The sequence below is a fragment of the Melitaea cinxia genome, chromosome 9, assembly GCF_905220565.1.
Source record: "Melitaea cinxia chromosome 9, ilMelCinx1.1, whole genome shotgun sequence".
NCBI classification, from domain to species: domain Eukaryota; kingdom Metazoa; phylum Arthropoda; class Insecta; order Lepidoptera; family Nymphalidae; genus Melitaea; species Melitaea cinxia.
Window position 1 is genome coordinate 15,895,497 of NC_059402.1, and position 17,038 is coordinate 15,912,534.

The 17,038-nt window shown below is 38.3% G+C and overlaps 2 protein-coding genes across 2 annotated transcripts in view; one reads left to right on the forward strand and one right to left on the reverse strand.

Moving 5' to 3' along the window:
- LOC123656181 (E3 ubiquitin-protein ligase Ubr3) overlaps positions 1-17,038 on the forward strand; it is an 85,012-nt gene that overhangs the window by 39,977 nt on the left and 27,997 nt on the right. Inside the window, exons 4-9 of the mRNA XM_045591886.1 lie at positions 250-385; positions 893-1,014; positions 1,489-1,630; positions 2,903-3,311; positions 3,705-3,937; positions 4,518-4,673. Of these exons, the coding sequence (XP_045447842.1) occupies positions 250-385; positions 893-1,014; positions 1,489-1,630; positions 2,903-3,311; positions 3,705-3,937; positions 4,518-4,673 (1,198 nt within the window). The remainder of the gene's footprint in view (positions 1-249; positions 386-892; positions 1,015-1,488; positions 1,631-2,902; positions 3,312-3,704; positions 3,938-4,517; positions 4,674-17,038) is intronic.
- LOC123656677 lies at positions 7,435-15,878 on the reverse strand. The gene is made up of 10 exons (XM_045592334.1): positions 15,394-15,878; positions 13,250-13,391; positions 12,272-12,409; positions 11,566-11,780; positions 10,945-11,037; positions 10,177-10,304; positions 9,693-9,932; positions 9,489-9,620; positions 8,888-9,057; positions 7,435-7,687 (listed from the first exon to the last, which is right to left on the reverse strand). The coding sequence occupies exons 1-10, from the start codon at positions 15,859-15,861 to the stop codon at positions 7,509-7,511; spliced, it is 1,905 nt and encodes a 634-aa protein (XP_045448290.1). The 5' UTR covers positions 15,862-15,878; the 3' UTR covers positions 7,435-7,508.

The following is a 17,038-nucleotide window of genomic DNA, read 5'->3' on the forward strand; positions in this document are numbered from 1 at the left end:
AACCAGTGTAAAAACAGCACTCGTGGAGTAGTCATTTCAGGTAGCACAATGCCGTGAGCAGTATTATTTAGTTGAGGTGTTCAGCAGTCGGGCATTCTAGATTTTGACTAAAAATTCCTGCCGTGCCTTACGGCATTATTGCACTAACGAGTTATATATTAACATAGATTTTATATCAAGCTTGGTGAAGACAATTGGTTGTGTTTTATGAAGGGACAAATTTTAATATTAATCATATTTTAATTACAGTACGGGAGCGGCGAACTCTGACAACTATCGCGTGACAGTGCAGGAGTGTGAGGGCTACGTTCAGATGCTGATGGAGTTCAACAACATGGGCGACCTCATGCGGTCCGCCATGACTAAGGCTCTCATCAACCCACAGGTAACAATAACTGGCCCTCTTAAAGTATTAAATTAATTTATATACGTATTCAGCCTGTATCATTCCACTGCTGGACATAGGCCTCTTTCTCTACGTAGGAAAGGGATTGGAGCTTTATCCACCATGCTGCTCCACTGCGGGTTGGCTGATAGCTTATGTATATTATAAACATAGTTTATATACATAAACCACCTTTACCTTTGTCCAAATAAAAAGTCAGTTTCAGTCACGCAGTTTCTTTTATATATCTTGCTGTCAAATTTACATTTTTAGTACAATGAGAATATGAGTAATATTTTCTTAAGTATTAGAAGTTTTATTTATTCAATCAATTTGGTTTTTGAGAATGTTTAAAAAGCTGGGATTTCAAAGTGGTACGGCTGGGTAACCCTTTTCAAATAGCTTTTATCTCAAAAATTCGTTAATTCTAAAGTTATGAAGGGCAAAAATATTGTAAAATATTAACAGCGGGTTAAAAGGTCATAATGGTTATATTTTTGTTTCCAGATGTACAGAGACCTCGTGTCTCCACCTCACCCCGACACAGAGTATGGAGCATACATGGCAGAATCAAATAATATGTATGAAAAAGCTATAGATTCATTTCCAGCACCGGATCCTCCTGACGAGTGAGTACCAAATTTATTTTGTATTAATAATTTAATGTTTATGTAAGTGTCCCATTACTGGGCATAGGAATCCCAGTAATAAGACTAACCCAACTAGTAAGTGGCAACTGTTTCACATCGAACACAAAAATAATCACGTAAATTGAATCGTAATCGATGTACATACATTAAAAAAAAATACCAACCAAGTTGAGAACCTTCTCCTTTTTGAATTTGGTTAAAAAAACTACCCTACATGACGTACGTTTAACGTTCACGTTCTACTTTCTACGTTTTACTAAAAAACTGCCGACCAATCTCCTTTGTGTCTTCCTTATTTCACGTGACATTGGCGAAATCATCTATCTGTACTAGTGAAAGCCGTTAATTCTAAATAGGTATTATTTAATTAAAAAAACCTGTGTTAAACGCACTTCAAAACAGTGGATGTCCTTACAGAATATATTTTGATCAAATATTTTGTCTTATCCCCAGATATAGACACCTGCCTGCACTAGCTCCGCGTTTACAACACAACACGTTGTTGGATGAGTTCATTTTCTGGACATTCAAGTACGAGTTTCCACAGAATGTTGTATGCTTTCTACTGAACATGTTGCCGGATCAAGATTATAAGGTGATTTTGTTACGGAAATGTTTGAATTTTACTTTTCACTACATAGTATAAAACCAAGTCGCTTTCTCTGTCCCTGCACATGTATGTACGCTTAAATCTTTAAAACTACGCAACGGATTTTGATGCGGTTCTTTTTAATAGATAGATTGATTCAAGAGGAAGGTTTATATGTATAATAACATCCATTAAATAGTGGAGAAATACTGTTATTTTTGAGTTTTCTAATGTTATGTCGTAAACAATTTTTTTTTTCGCTTAAATTGCAAACGCAGGCTGAACCCTACGAGATTTATCAAAATAATGTACTAAGTATTGTACACATTAAAAAGGTCTACAGAAAACTCCGCGATGGTATATACCTATCTCTTATGGATATCCCACAATAACATTTTTTGTCATTTACTTTTTACGACAAATAATGGCTAATTTTCGAAGCGATTTTAACCAATACAGCATTAATCCTTATCCAATTAAATACCTTAAATATATTTTTTATTTAATATAGATCTATATGGCCCTTTACAGCAAATGATTTAAATGAATATTTTCGAAGATATTACAGATTTAAAAATCGCGGTACGTAGCGTTTGCGGCGGTTCCGGCCGGCTTTTACTCTAAGTTAACGCGTGCGGGTCACGGGCAGTAATGAATAAATCAAAACTACTGGATCGATTTTAATCATTTTTTCAGTGAATGACATAGGCTATAATTATATTTTATACCCGTGCGAAGCCGGAGCGGGTCGCTAGTATAGTATAAATGCAGAAACTTTTAAATTTTTTTATATTTAAATAAATACTAAAAACATTAATAATTAATATTGTATATGTGATCCAAAGATTTCCATAATAATTTAAATGTAATTGTAAATGTAGTTTTAATGTGTTTTTTAATTAGCTTATTTGCCTGACTAGTTTTATTTTTAATGTCAAATTTTAATTACAATCGTAACATAAGTGTTACTAGTGTACAATGCGATTATGTATTTATGTTAATACTATTTGGAAGTGCTACGCTTCAGCCTGTAATATCCCATTGTATAGGCCTCTTTCCTCATTTAGAAAAAGAACCAGAGCTTAATCCACTACGCTGCTTCAATGCGGGTTGGCGGATATATTCCCTATTATGAGTAACGCTTGCTATCAGTTGTACATGATAACAACCGGTACTGACAGCTTAACGTGCTCTCCGAGGCACGGTGGGGAGACTCACCAGGACCAGACCATAAAAATGTGACCAATGATTAACACGATGTACGTAATATTGTTGCAGGAGCACTTAACGCGGACGTTTGTTATGCACTACGCGCGCATACCGCTAGTGCTCGAGAACTCGGCGGACCCGGAAACGCTCTCGAACCGCGTGGTCCACATGTCCGTGCAGCTCTTCAGCAACGAGGCGCTGGCGCTGCGCTGCGTCCAGCAGCTGCACCTGCTGCACGTCATGGTGCTGTCGCTGCGCCTCATGATGGGCAAGATCCTCGTCCAGAACACGCTGCACGACCCGGCGCGGAACTTCCACTACGTCATCGACTGCACGAAGCGAGTTATGAAGGACCACTGCTACTGGCCGCTCGTGTCCGACTTCAACAACGTGCTGTCGCACCGCAGTGTCGCGCTGCTGTTCCTGCAGGACGACGCGCTCGTCGATATGTGGTTCGAGTTTCTGTCCATGTTGCAAGGTCGGTCTTTTGTTCATAGCTTTTAATTGAAAAGTTCATTTTTTAAGTGGACTCTGGTCACCGATTTTTAACATTGAATTAAATTTCAATGATATAGTTTTTGTCGTAGTGTGTCAATAGAGTCCGTCGAGTTTATTTTCTATTTTCTAAAGAAATTAGATTCGGCTAAGTGCTCTAAAAGATCCTTAGTGTAGCGTGTTTTTTTTAAATATACTACTAAGCCGGTAAACCGTAGTTTATTTATGGTTACAACATCAGAAACATCGAAACTTTGATGCCAACTTTACTCCTAATGTCTCTCAGGAGATCTGGTCACCTCACTCGCCACAGGAACAAAGTGCTCGAAAGCAATGTTATTTAGCTCCGATCGTCAGTCTAACTCGCGCCCGGCAGGCATGAACGTGAACGTGCGCGAGACGGGCGGGCACATCGAGTTCGAGCCGTCCAGCTACTACTCGGCCTTCTCGTGCGAGCTGGAGGCGGCCGCCTACCCCATGTGGAGCGTGCTGGCGCACCTCAGCGCGCCCGCGCACGCGCCGCACGCGCGCCGCCTCGTGGCCGCCGCGCTCGCCTTCCTGCGCGACTGGCTGGACGCCGTGGACTTCACGCCCGAGCGCCTGCGCCGCGTGAGTACTCGCCTTGCGTAGCGCTCTCGTCGCGCATTCACCACTTTACTTCCACGTCAAGAGTTTAAGAAAGAAGTTTTTGATATGATGTTCAAAAATGTTTGGAGTTCCTGATGTGTGGGTGGCACAAAAATAAAATCCTACAAATTAAAAATAGCATGGTGTCGTCTCCTGTCAAAGATTTTCATTGTAATATGAAACTTTGAATAGTTACGGGTCTCTGTAAAGAACTCACTATAGACGGCGCCACGGTTCGCTTAAACCGAAAATAGAAATCATCATATCAAGAATTTCGCTCTGGCGGGTACATCGTTCCATAGCTTAATTGGCTAGAGCGCCGACACGGTCAGTCGGAGACGCGGGTTCGAATCCCGCTGGAGCGGTCAATTTTTGATATGATGTTCAAAAATGTTAAGAAGTTTTCATTAAAAAAAAATCTGTGATATGACGCTCGTTTATCACATTTCTATGATAAAAAGCAAATATTATGATCTCGTTTGTTAGCAAAAGTTCAATCTTAACGCTATCGAGATTAGCCCCGCGCCGTAGAGCACCCCGGTGACCGAGCCCGTGCCCGCAGACGGAGATGCTGCACGCGTCGTTCCACTTCCCGCTGCACCGCTACCTGTCGGCGTTCCTGTGCGCCGGCGTGCGCGCCATGGGCCTGCGCGCCGCCGAGCTGCTGCCGCCGCCCGCGCTGCTGCGCCTGCTGGCCGCGCACCCGCTGCGCGTGCAGGTACGTCCGCGCACACTGGTGCACGCGCGCGACCTACATGTACGTACACGCGCTCGCTTAAATACAAAGGTCATACGCACGCACACGCAAACGTGTACGTACATGTACGCTCGCACTTGTATGCGCTCACACATTGAAAAAATCATTTAATAACTAAAGCTCATTATTCGATACGAGAGTACGAGTATATTAATGATAGGATGTGTGGATTTAGTGCTGCTGTATTTCATGCAAAATTTTACAAATTTTATAATATAAGTTTTACTCATTTAAAATAATTGTGTTTGCTTGCTAAACGAAAAAAAAAACCGACTTCAATTACATCGACGAGTAATACAGCGTAGATCGACGAAAAAACAGTCAAGTAACTTCGCGTTATCAAATATTACTCAAAAAGTAGTTATCAGCTTTTGATAAAATTAAAATTTATCAAAATCGGTACACCTAGTAAAAAGGTATTGCGGATTTTCGAGAGTTTCCCTCGATTTCTCTGGGATCCTATCATCAGTTCCTAGTTTCCTTATCATGGTACCAAACTAGGAATATCTCCTTTCCATCAAAAAAAGATTTATGAAAATCGGTACATCCAGTAGAAAGTTATGCGGTATAATACAACGTAGGTCGACGAAAAAAGCGTCAAGTAAAAACGCATTATTAGATATACGAGTAACTCGAAAAGTAATTGTTAGATCTCAAATAAATTTAACTGACACACACCACCTTTCGATTAAAAATAAATTGTCGAAATCGGTCCACCGGTCAAAAGTTCTGATGTAACATACATAAAAAAAGTACAGTCGAATTGAGAACCTCCTCCTTTTTTGGAAGTCGGTTAAAAAAAGAGGATCTCAGAAGTTTCTTTTCGATTTGTCTCTGCAGAATCTACATTGTAAAGATGGTAGCTTCACGTTTATTATAAATAATTAACTGAAACTAATATATTGTATTGTATTGGGCTCGGTTTTCCGCATTTAGACGCAAAGGTGGTCCATTATTCGTGAAAAGAGGGCTGACTAGTTCAGCCAGCCTAGCTCCTTCCAGAAGCTCAGAAGCCTCCTGGGGCGTTCACAGGGTTCTCTTAGCGTCCTTATTTCCTTAAGGATGGTAGCCCGGTGTGCGGTCACTCCCTCGCATTAACTACTATAATAACTAATATAATTTTAATTTGTAAAATGGAGATTCAATATTGCTTTTTGAGTCTACTCACACACACACACACACACACACACACGGCGACACAGTCATATATGTACAACACAAAGTACACACATGAATGACTCGCAAGCACACACATCCACACGCAACATTGTCATGATTCAGACAATAATATCCGCATCATGTTTTATATTTTGTTTTTCATATAAATTTCGCTCAACGTGAGCGGTGTTCGGGTTTATCTCGGCCACCTCGATTTTTTTTGATAAGAAGACTAATAGGTCATTCCAAAATATGATTCTTGTGCTACATATTTGAGAAGTGGGTGTATTTACTGTATATGAGCTATTAAAATGTCCTTTACGTAACCATATTGTTATTTATTTTTATAATTTTGCTAAGGATCTAACAGTTGTAAATTTATTGGTCTAGACGATTGCACTTGTTTAGGTTTCTGTGCAGCAAACTTTACATGACGTTTATTTTTGCCTTATTGTTGATTACTAATGGCATACTGTTGTTATTTCCCGATAGTTTTTTCCTCGTCTGTAATATAATTAACCGTTGTATGACGGTATGAATATCTGTGAGCAGCATAGTTCTGAGTGCCTACGCATCAGCCTGTAATATCCCACTACTGGGCATAGGCCTCTTTCCCCGTGTAGGAGAAGGATCAGAGCTTAATCCACCACACTGCTCCAATGCGGGTTGGCGGATATATTCCCTACTATGAGTAACGATTGCTATTAAGTGTACATCATAACAACCGGGACCGAAAGCTTAACGTGCTCTCCGAGGCACGGTGGGGAGACCCACAAGGACTGCACAAACACCCAGACCACGGCAAACACCTGTATGGCCAATACAAATGTTTGTCATGTGTGGGGATCGAACCCGCAACCGCCAGCGCAACAAGTACAATCCATGGCTGTGACCGTTGCGCCAACGCGGCGTCTAAGTGCCTAGTGCAGTTTTATTTACAGAAACTCGTTTATACGTGAAGATTATTTTGCATGGGAATTTAAACAGTGCAGCCTAGACGATAAAGAATAGAATACGATTCAATCGATACAGAGCCATCTAGCTACAAACGCGTGAACTAGGTTGAAATCCCGAATTTCCCATACAAAATGAAGTTAAAATTTACTCCCGTTATTGCGAGGCGAATTAAACAAAACTCGCACTAAGCACTATGATCGTTACATCTAACGGCCCTCAAGCTATCTAAAAATGTTCTCAAGAATTGAATCGAACTTGTGATAACGAAGACACTCTTTTATTAATTTTATTAAAGTCTTACTCGCGAGTTGTCGCGCCGATATGCACTTGAATATTATGTTTGTAATTAATTTTATAACGTAATTTGTATTTAAATAATTTTCGACAGTAGAAATCTGTTATAGTCGAATTGATAACCTCCTTTTGAAAGTCGGTTCAAAAGTGGAATATCTTAAGTTGGAATTCAAACGTTATGAGTGATAAATTAAATAATTTAACGGAGTACATTTTAAGCGATAATATACTTGTTTCTATTTAAATAACAACGAGCAAGGAACGAGAAATTAGTCATATTAGATCAATCATGTACATTAAATGAAACAGCGTGCACACTTACAAATAAAATTTAATTATTTCAAATATGACTACAGTTAAAATGATTACGAATATTATATAACGTAACTAAACCGTCTGCGAGGGTAGCGCGACGGCCGCGGGGTCGTCGAAGGGGTCGATCTCGGGCGGCGGCTGCGTCTTGACGTGTAGGGAGTAGTCGTAGGCGAAGAGCTTGGGCGCGATGAACCCGCCCGAGCCGCGCGCCCCGCGGTGGACGATGCCCGCGCCGCTCAGGAGCGCCGCTCCTGTGGCGTCGACATTACCATTACTGTAGCTCCGTATCAATAGTACTTAAGGGGCTACACTACCTCAGCTCGAATTCAGATTTCACCCTACTAAATACACATGAGAATTGAGAGCGCTTGGTTGTTCATCGCGCGAATTATATGTATTTTCTCCCCACAAACATTATCAAGAGTTATTTTTTTTTTAAAACGCAACATATAAAATGTTCTTCATACTTATTTCAATTACCATGCTTAATCTCAAGTCCATAACTTCTATATTTACTGAGATATTAAGGTTTTAATACAAAAATAGAGGTAACTTTGCGATTTTTTTGTATCGAGAAAATTTTATGGAATCGTATTTTCGAAACATATGAAAGATAGTTTATATCCTGAACTTTACCATACATAAATTTCAAACTTAAATATTGAGTAGTTTGGAAGATATGGACATCCTGCCGAGTGGAAAATAAGAAATTTGAGGTAGCGTACTCTCTTAAACGATACGCTTGTTTTTGTCATATATATACAACATCCACGGGTTCTTAGTTGCCCATTTCATAATGTAACAAAATACTACATAAAATATTTGTTACTATACAGCGTGCGTTTTTTAGTTTTTCAATAGTTTAACTTTCGACTAGCAGAAAAATGATCAGTTTTACAATGTACATATATATGGCTATAAATCGCGATATCTCGGTCCAGTATATCGAATATAAGTCATCCGGTATCAGTTACCTGCCAGGGTTGATAATCGGAAATATCGACACCAGCAATTTATACTAAGCTAGCTCATAAACTACTAACTACTAACTTTACAATAGATGCTTATAAAAGGCAAAAACGTGATACCTTTTATATTAATTAAGAAACTTATTTGAAATTTCGTATCTTTAATAGTTAATTTATTCATTGCAATTTCACAATTTTTTTTAATTAGATTTAAAAACAAATTTTGTCAAGTTCGCATTAGAAAAACCAAATTTTCGAAAATTCGAGTTGGCGCAGTATAAATTGTTGGTGTCGATATGATCCCGATCCATTAACGGTAGTTGGTAGTTAAATTACTACTGTAAGGCCTTAGAATGTTGCAATATTCATATTGTATATTTCGTGATACTTTGCGCGCTATGACGTATTTATATTAATGAGTTTTAATTATGTTATACGTTGAATTGAACGGAAATATTGAAAGTTAGCTTATGTAAAACTGACCTTTCATCGGTTCGACGGTTTGTATGTCAATGAAGGGTACGGTGCTCTGTGCAGCATCCGCTTCGAAGTCGCTGTTCACGAACTCTATGTACTGATCGTGTTGTGAGTCAACGGGTAAAGGAGAGATTTTCCGCGTCGGAATGTCCGGCTTGTAGAGGTCTAGACGCGTTCTGGAAATAAGGAAAACATTAAGCTTCATCATCATCATCATCATTTCAGCCGATCACAGTCCACTGCTGGACATAGGCCTCCATAAGTTCACGCCAGAAATGGCGTGAACTCATGTGTTTTGCCCATAGTCACCACGCTGGGCAGGCGGGTTGGTGACCGCAGGGCTGGCTTTGTCGCACCGAAAACGCTGCTGCCCGTCTTATTATATATATTAAGCTTATTCAATCACAAATTTTCAATACAGGTTATTAAGCTTTCAAGGACCCCATGAAACATTGATTTTACGGGTCTTACCGCGAGTGTCATTTTGATAATCTCAGTATTTGGTCGACGTTGCATATATAAGGAAAGAATAATCAAGAAATTATTTTTCTATATATTATTACGGGATGATTTGTGTAAGATTTTTGAGTGTGGGATGTGAACTTACCTAGGTTTATCAGCACCCTCTGTGTTGTCGTTACTGATCCATTGGCTTCGTTCAGGAGATAGTCGGCCAGTTGTAAAGTTGAAGGGTGTCGATCGTATCTCGAAGTGTAAATGAGCACCGATCATACGGAATCTAAAACAATATGTTTGATATCAATTCTTACATGGGAAAAAACAACTTAATGTTTGTAGTATAATAAATTACCTGACGCCTGTTAAAGCATGTAGACTAGGTGAGTCGAGTTCATCCAAGTCAATAGCTCTTCTTTCGTACGTCAGCGTATGGTAGTCCACGCCCTCTCTGATTCCCATCTCCGATATGTCGAATTTCTGTATTGGTACCCAACTACCGGGCGTGACAGTGCCTCTCTCCCCCAAGGTACCTTCGCTTATCTGAAGATGGAATACTCTTCCGTATTTCACGAGACGTAAACCAGTTACAACCCTGAAATTAAAACGATATACATAACATTGTAACTAGTGAAAGCGTGACCTTGTGACGAATAATGGCCACCCGCACACCCATGCTTTTAGCACATTGAACGAATAAGAATTTCTACAGAAGTTTTTACAAGAATGACCCATATATCAATCATTCTAAACCCAGTGATTAGTTCGAAGCAATGTAATATGCTAAAATAGTTAAAATCCCACAAAATATAATGAGTTCACAGTCAGTGATTACTGACTTGCTCTTCTCAACATCAGCTGTCGCTTCTCGTAAGCTGAAGAACCGTTCAGACGACTGGACATCGTCTTCACAGAGACATAAGCAGTATGAACAATGGCGAAGATTCCATTGCCACCAGGAGTCGACCTTTGGAAAGAAATCGTTATTAGATAAAGATTATAACCGTTATGATTACTCTGGTAGTTGAGGGTAGTTGGTAGTTTAAAAATACTTCTATCATTTTCAATAGAACCCTATATCCCTATAAGTGTGCGGGTGTCCCAAAGTAACAGGGACTAACTTGTTGTTGTTAACGTCGGATGTGCTATCCCAGAGACTGAAATAACGGTGGGAATCTATGCCGGCCTCGTCGCACAGGCACATACAGTAGGAGCAGTGCCAGAACAACCAACGCCACCAAGAGTCAACCTAGACAGAATAATCTTTAGAAAACTTTTAATTAAGTCACTCCATTTGCGTTATAGTTACACTATCTAATGATGATCTTCGTATATATGCTATCAGACTAGTCGTAGTGATACATTAATTAATACACAAACTATATAATAAACGATTATCCAAATCGGATTTGAATATTTCCGACGTCAGTGCATCAGTGCGTTCATATAAACAAACTTCAAAGTTATAGTGTTAGTGTCGATAATATTTAATCTTGTACCCTTGACACGAAGTGCCAGTGGATGTGAATAAATACTGATAAGATATAAGCATGTGTAAATATACATTTATTTACATACATATATGATTGAAAAGTTAAGTAGAGTACCTTGGTCGTTCCTCGCGTGCAATAACCCTGCTGGCCCATAGTTCTACCGTTTTCGTATTCGATCCATTCGTACCGACGATGGCTGTTCTTGTTCTGGAAATATTTAAATGTTTACCATATTCAATCCGGCATTTGATATTTCTAATATATAAAATTCTCGTGTCGCGGTGTTTCTAGTTAAACTCCTCCGAAGCGGCTTGACCGATTCTCATGAAATTTTGTGTGCATATCGGGTAGGTCTGAGAAACGAACATCTATTTTTCATACCCGTAAGTTATAAGGGGGGGGATTGAGAAGGTTAATAAAATATATGGCAAAACAACGTTTGCGGGGTCACTTAGTATTAATATAAGCTTATAGTTAGTTACTTTATATTTTTGTAAATGAAATCGATCATATCATAATCATCATAACGGATCATCCATTATATCTATTGTAAACAGATAAGCTAAAGCAAAAGTAAGTCTGCCACTCAAGTTGTTCTGGTAATTCAAAGAGCGCTATTAACGTGCGCTATTTAAGAAAAATTATTTTAAATTCCAGTACATTTAAATCGTATTTTCACATCGGTAAACGAAATTAGCTTGAATTTAAACTGAATTATCCAATTGTAATACTCACTGCTAAACATATCCACATATCTGAGTCTATGTAGCGACAATCGATGATCCTGCCCTTACATTGCTCCTGTTGACAAAATTGCTCCTTGAAGCACCCGTACGATTTCGTGAGCGTGTAATACGCGCAATTCTCCTTACAAGTCCCGTCGGGGTTCATGTCTACTTCGTTCCCCACGAATCCTTGGAGCAGTCTAGTGACTTCGTCATAAGTTTCTCCTGTAATTTAAAAGTTGAATTCTGTTACTGATTTCATTTTAGGAGTTAATGAATATGATCTTTAAGCTTAACTTCTTTCTAATATATAAAATTCTCGTGACGTGGTGTTAAACATTGTACTCCTCCGAAACGGCTCGACCGATTTTAATAAAATTTTGTGGGCATATCGGGGAGGTCTGAGAATCGGCCAACATCTATTTTTCATACCCCTAAGTTATAAGGGGGGGGGGGGGGGGGATTAAGCGGGTTAATAATGTTAATTAATTATATGGCAAAGAAACGTTTGCGGGGTCAACTAGTAATATATAAGGTGTCCGACTCTTGTCTGAGTTCCTTTAAATTGGGGATTCCGTAGGAGTAAACAAAAAAGAAAAAGAATCTTAGGTCCAGTTGCGATGTTTCTAAATTTTAAGCAAGAAATGCCTGATTTGCTCTACGTTCTTAAAATTCCAAAATTTTATTTCATAGTGTTTCAGTTTGTACAATAATACCTAGTATGTGTTGCTCTGGGTCACATCTGTATATGCCCCGGTCCGCGGATACGAGCGACGATTTGACGGCGGCAGCGATACGCGCAGTACGTTCTGCATACCTCAGTCGAGTCAAATGTGCTTCCTCTGTGTAGTTACCTGCAATTTGGGAATTTACATCGAGTTTATATTATACAGTTATTATTGAGTAGTTCGTTGTTGTGTCTTAATTTTATATACATTAAAAATTTCTGTGTGGTTACGGCATTAAAGAATATAGCCACCCCCTCTCTTCCCGTGGGTGTCGTAAGAGGCGAATAAGGGATAACACAGTTCCACTACCACCTTGTAACTAAAAAAGCCAACTGCTGGCTTTGAAATACACAAGCCGAAGACGGGCAGCAGCGTCTTCGATGCGACAAAGCCAGCCCTGCGGTCACCAACCCGCCTGCTCAGCGTGGTGACTATGGGCAAAACACATGAGTTCATTCCATTTTTGGTACGAACTTGTGGAGGCCATGTCCAGCTGTGGACTGTATTAGTCTAAACTGATAATTTCCCCAAATTATATAAACTAACCATCGTAACTTAAATTAATTATTATTAATACAATGAATGTTTAAATTGTGGTCAGCAGTTTCGTTTTCATATATAATGTTTATATTTAATCGTAAACGTGAGTACGTGTTATTAGCAATGTTTTGAAATTATCTTAATAACTATAAACGTAGCTTGATTCAGTTGATACACTCCACAAACATACACCCAAACATCATCACACACACATATTCTCACGGACACAAGTGAAAAACAAACTATAAAAATATATTTTATATTATTATATTTTAATTAAATAATAATAATTATCATATAACTCCCCGGGGTACAGGAGGGAAAACGCTAAAAGTTATTACGGAACGAACGTTCAAAGTACATAGCATTAGTAAACATATATTGTTGTTTAAACATTATGATAAATGAATAATTATAGTACATCACCTCTGTCGTATATCCTGAGCAGCATCCACGAGAACTGCATCATTGCGTATCCTTTTATCTCGGTCAGGGATATTGTGTTGAACATATCGAAGATAACTTGATGAGGTGACATCTGTAACTCGCACAGATCCGGGTGTCCCGCCTGTAATACGATATAGTATATGCTTTTTAAAAGTATATAAACAAAACTTGACACTCGTCGGCCCCCAGTAGGATGAGATACTGTCGGGGATCCGGAAACGTTCAAAAGGTAATCAATCACATACGCCCAGACCTCGACAAATATCCGTGTGGCCTATTACACAAACACATGTGTAACCATGGGACCACTCAGCAGCGACCAGCCAGTTGTGACTACTGCGCCAACGAGTCGTCATGATTCAATTAAATTTTTTGAGTTGTCTCGTGTGTGTACATAAAATTATAAACATATATATATATATATATAATATAAATGTGTAAGTGTATAATTTTTATGAAAACAAAAAGATAATTGGAATGTTGCTGATGAATAATTAACGGAATTTTAGTTAACCTCATTATCTAACTGGGATTTTGTTTAGTTGATCAGAGAGTCTGAATTAGCTGTCTTACCAAAATAAATTGTTTGACTTGTTAAAACAAAATGGAGGTTGAATATAATTATTTTTTATGACAATAATTATATTCAACGGAAGTATCCAATTTAGCATTTATGAATCAGAGTGTGATTAGTTTTGGATTACATATTTAGTTAGTACAAAATGGATCTTGATATTTTTTAACCTACTTCAAAAAAGGAGGAGGTTACTCAATTCGACCGTATATAGGTATATATATATATATATATATATATATATATATATATATATATATATATATATATATATATATATATATATATATATATATATATATATATATATATATATATTAATATATGTTCGGGGATAACTCTGTCGTTTATGAACCGATTTTAATAATTCTTTTTTTGTTGGAAAGAAGATATCCCTAGTTTGGTACCATGATAAGGAAACCAGGATCTGATGGTGGGATTCTAGAGATATAGGGGGAAACTTTCGAAAATCCGCATAACTTTATACTGGGTGTACCGATTTTAATGATTTTTAATTTAATAGAAAGCCGATATTTATCATGTGGTCACATTTAAATTTCACCGAGATCTGATTACAACTTTTGGATTAATCTTTGATACTGCGTATTTACTTGACTATTTTTTCGTCTACCTACGTTGTATTACTTGTCGATTTAATTGAAGTCAGTTTTTCTTCGTTTGCCTGTTAACACAATTATTTATTTGAAAATGTACCTAGTAGTAGGTAGTAGTAATCTTTTTCAAACATTATGCACTACGGTTATACTACAGAGTATTTCATAAATACTATTAATCGACAGCTGGTAAAGCTAGAACTTGGTCCGAGTGTAATATCGTTTGCATTTTCTTCTAAATGTTATTGCTGTATTCTTTCGTTCTGTTGTGTCTGTTAATTAGATTGAGTCTACCATTGTTTTCATATTTTATGCGTTTTCGTAGTTCGTGGAACATTTTAATTAGTATAATTACACATACATATTAAATGTTTTATTTATTACGCATTAACTAATATGAGTTATTAAGGGGACTACATAATAGATACGAAGTGAGAACTCGTTTTTATTCCTATGTATCGCTGACTCAGCTAAAGAATTTATTAGGCTTCGTACTGCACAGGGAACGTAACGAGATTGCACACTTATAAGGACATGACGTTGTTTATTGCTTTGGTTATATTTTTATATATCACTCGGTGCGTGTTTGTGTGCGTGGCTTTGTCTGGTTGTGTGGTATATGCACCGTATGCACGTGACATTGTTGATTTGGATCTGATGTAAAATATAACCTCATTTGTTTTAATTTCGCAGTAATATTATAGGAGAAACGTGCTAGTAGGTCATTAACATTCCATAATGTAATGTTTGTGTGTTTAGGATGGAATTTTTTATGTGTGTGTGTGAATAAATTGAAAACAATTGTGATGGATGGAAAACAATAAAGTCCTTGGGTCACTGACGTCGGTCCAAATACGGTTACTCGGACGACTTCGTTCCGCCTTTGTCGATGCTACTTTCCGATGTCCTTACTTAATAACAAACGTTTCGAATACCTTCAAATCATTGTCACGGAACATGTTCCCGAACTCGAGTAGATCGTGGATTTTCCTCACTGCCTGCGCCACGGACGACGTCGAGTTCGTGAATAGGATAGCGTCCGCGACGTCCAGCCATTCTCTGACGGGCGCGGGTACGGCGCCTGGCTGAGCCTGCCGCCTGATGAAATCCAGGAAGTTGTCGTAGTATCCGTTTATTATCATCATCTTCTCCGTCGCCTTCTGCCACAGCCACGAGTTGACAGGGTAGCGAGGGGGTAGACGCACGGATCTTATTTCTTCGTCGAAAGCCACAAAGGCCTTTGTCAGTTCCACGTCCCCGCTGCCACCGGCAGCGCTCCACGCGGTCACATTTTTCCACAGTACATTTTCGAGCGCATAAAACTTATTTCGTAAATCATCTACCGCAATCGGGTCGATGGCGTACGCGGCCGCTAGCAGCGCAAAAAGCGTTGCGTATTTCATTCTTTGGAAAGTGAAACGGTTCGCGTCGCGGCCGGAGGCGCACTGACGAGCGGAGGGGACAGCCGGTTGGACTGACGCGGGCCCCACTAGTGATGCCGACTAGCGAAGACTTATCGATATCGAGCTATCGATACAACGACTTCGTCACAAAATTGACGTCTTCACTGAACGCGTGTCTACTCCGTACTAAATTTAGTTCTACAAATGCTAGCCTTGTTTCGTTACCACAAGACTTTCACTCGGATCACCGGCAAGTACCCAACGGTAATTTTAATGAGCTGTGAATTATAATATTAATTTAAAAAAATATTAATTTTTTAAATAATTAATATTTTTTTTAACATCTTTGCATTTACCGATAAACAAACGCAATAATGTATCCCAACACTATCGACCCGCATGTTAATATTGTTAACTAAGCAAATCACATTTTGCGTTTAAGATGAACCTTATGACGTCGTAATAAGCCTGACTATCGCACATTCGATACACAAGAGTGATTTGGTTTATTATTATTTGCTCATTCGTATGTCAGCTGACACCGCTCAACGCCGAGCGATGTATCGCACTGTTGTGTTTTTATATGAGCAGAGGGTGGTTCGATGCATTTGTATTTCGTACAATTATTTGTCATCAATTGGAGTATTAGGGAACCATCGTGAAATACTTTGACGAATGACTATGAATTTGTAACTACATATACGGCAAGCTTGAGGTGTTATTTTTGGTATTTTGAACACGATTAAAAAAAATAAAATACTACACTATATCTTTAAGTAGATAGTCAAATATGTTACTATTATGTTATGAGTGCTTACTTAACATATTTCTTAGAAGTAAATGTAATGTAATGACTAGTATAAAAACAAAGACGGATATGAATAAGTATTGTAAACAGAAACTTATCTGCATTTCGTTTGTATTTTTGTGAACTAAATAAAAAATGTATTCGGATTAAAAAAATCTAGTACATGTTGTATTTCATACTATAAATAGTTTTTGCTGTTATCTTTTTGTTAAAATTTGTTTTCGACTTGGCTAAGTCAATGTTTCTCATGACTTATTATTTGACTAATGGAAATTATTAAATAATACCACTGTAGTAAGCAGAGTAGAAATTATAGGAAAAAATAGACAAATTTAATAAATAAAAAAAAAAAAATTAAAAAGTTTATTT

Bases quoted from the DNA above. Each gene is read 5' to 3' on its own strand.
- LOC123656677 (XM_045592334.1), bottom strand. From the start codon at position 15,861: ATGAAATACGCAACGCTTTTTGCGCTGCTAGCGGCCGCGTACGCCATC. The intron at 13,392-15,393 runs GTATTCGAAACG...ATCGTATTACAG, and splicing joins TCCGTGACAATGATTTGAAG to GCGGGACACCCGGATCTGTG. The intron at 12,410-13,249 runs GTGATGTACTAT...CCCAAATTGCAG, and splicing joins GCTCAGGATATACGACAGAG to GTAACTACACAGAGGAAGCA.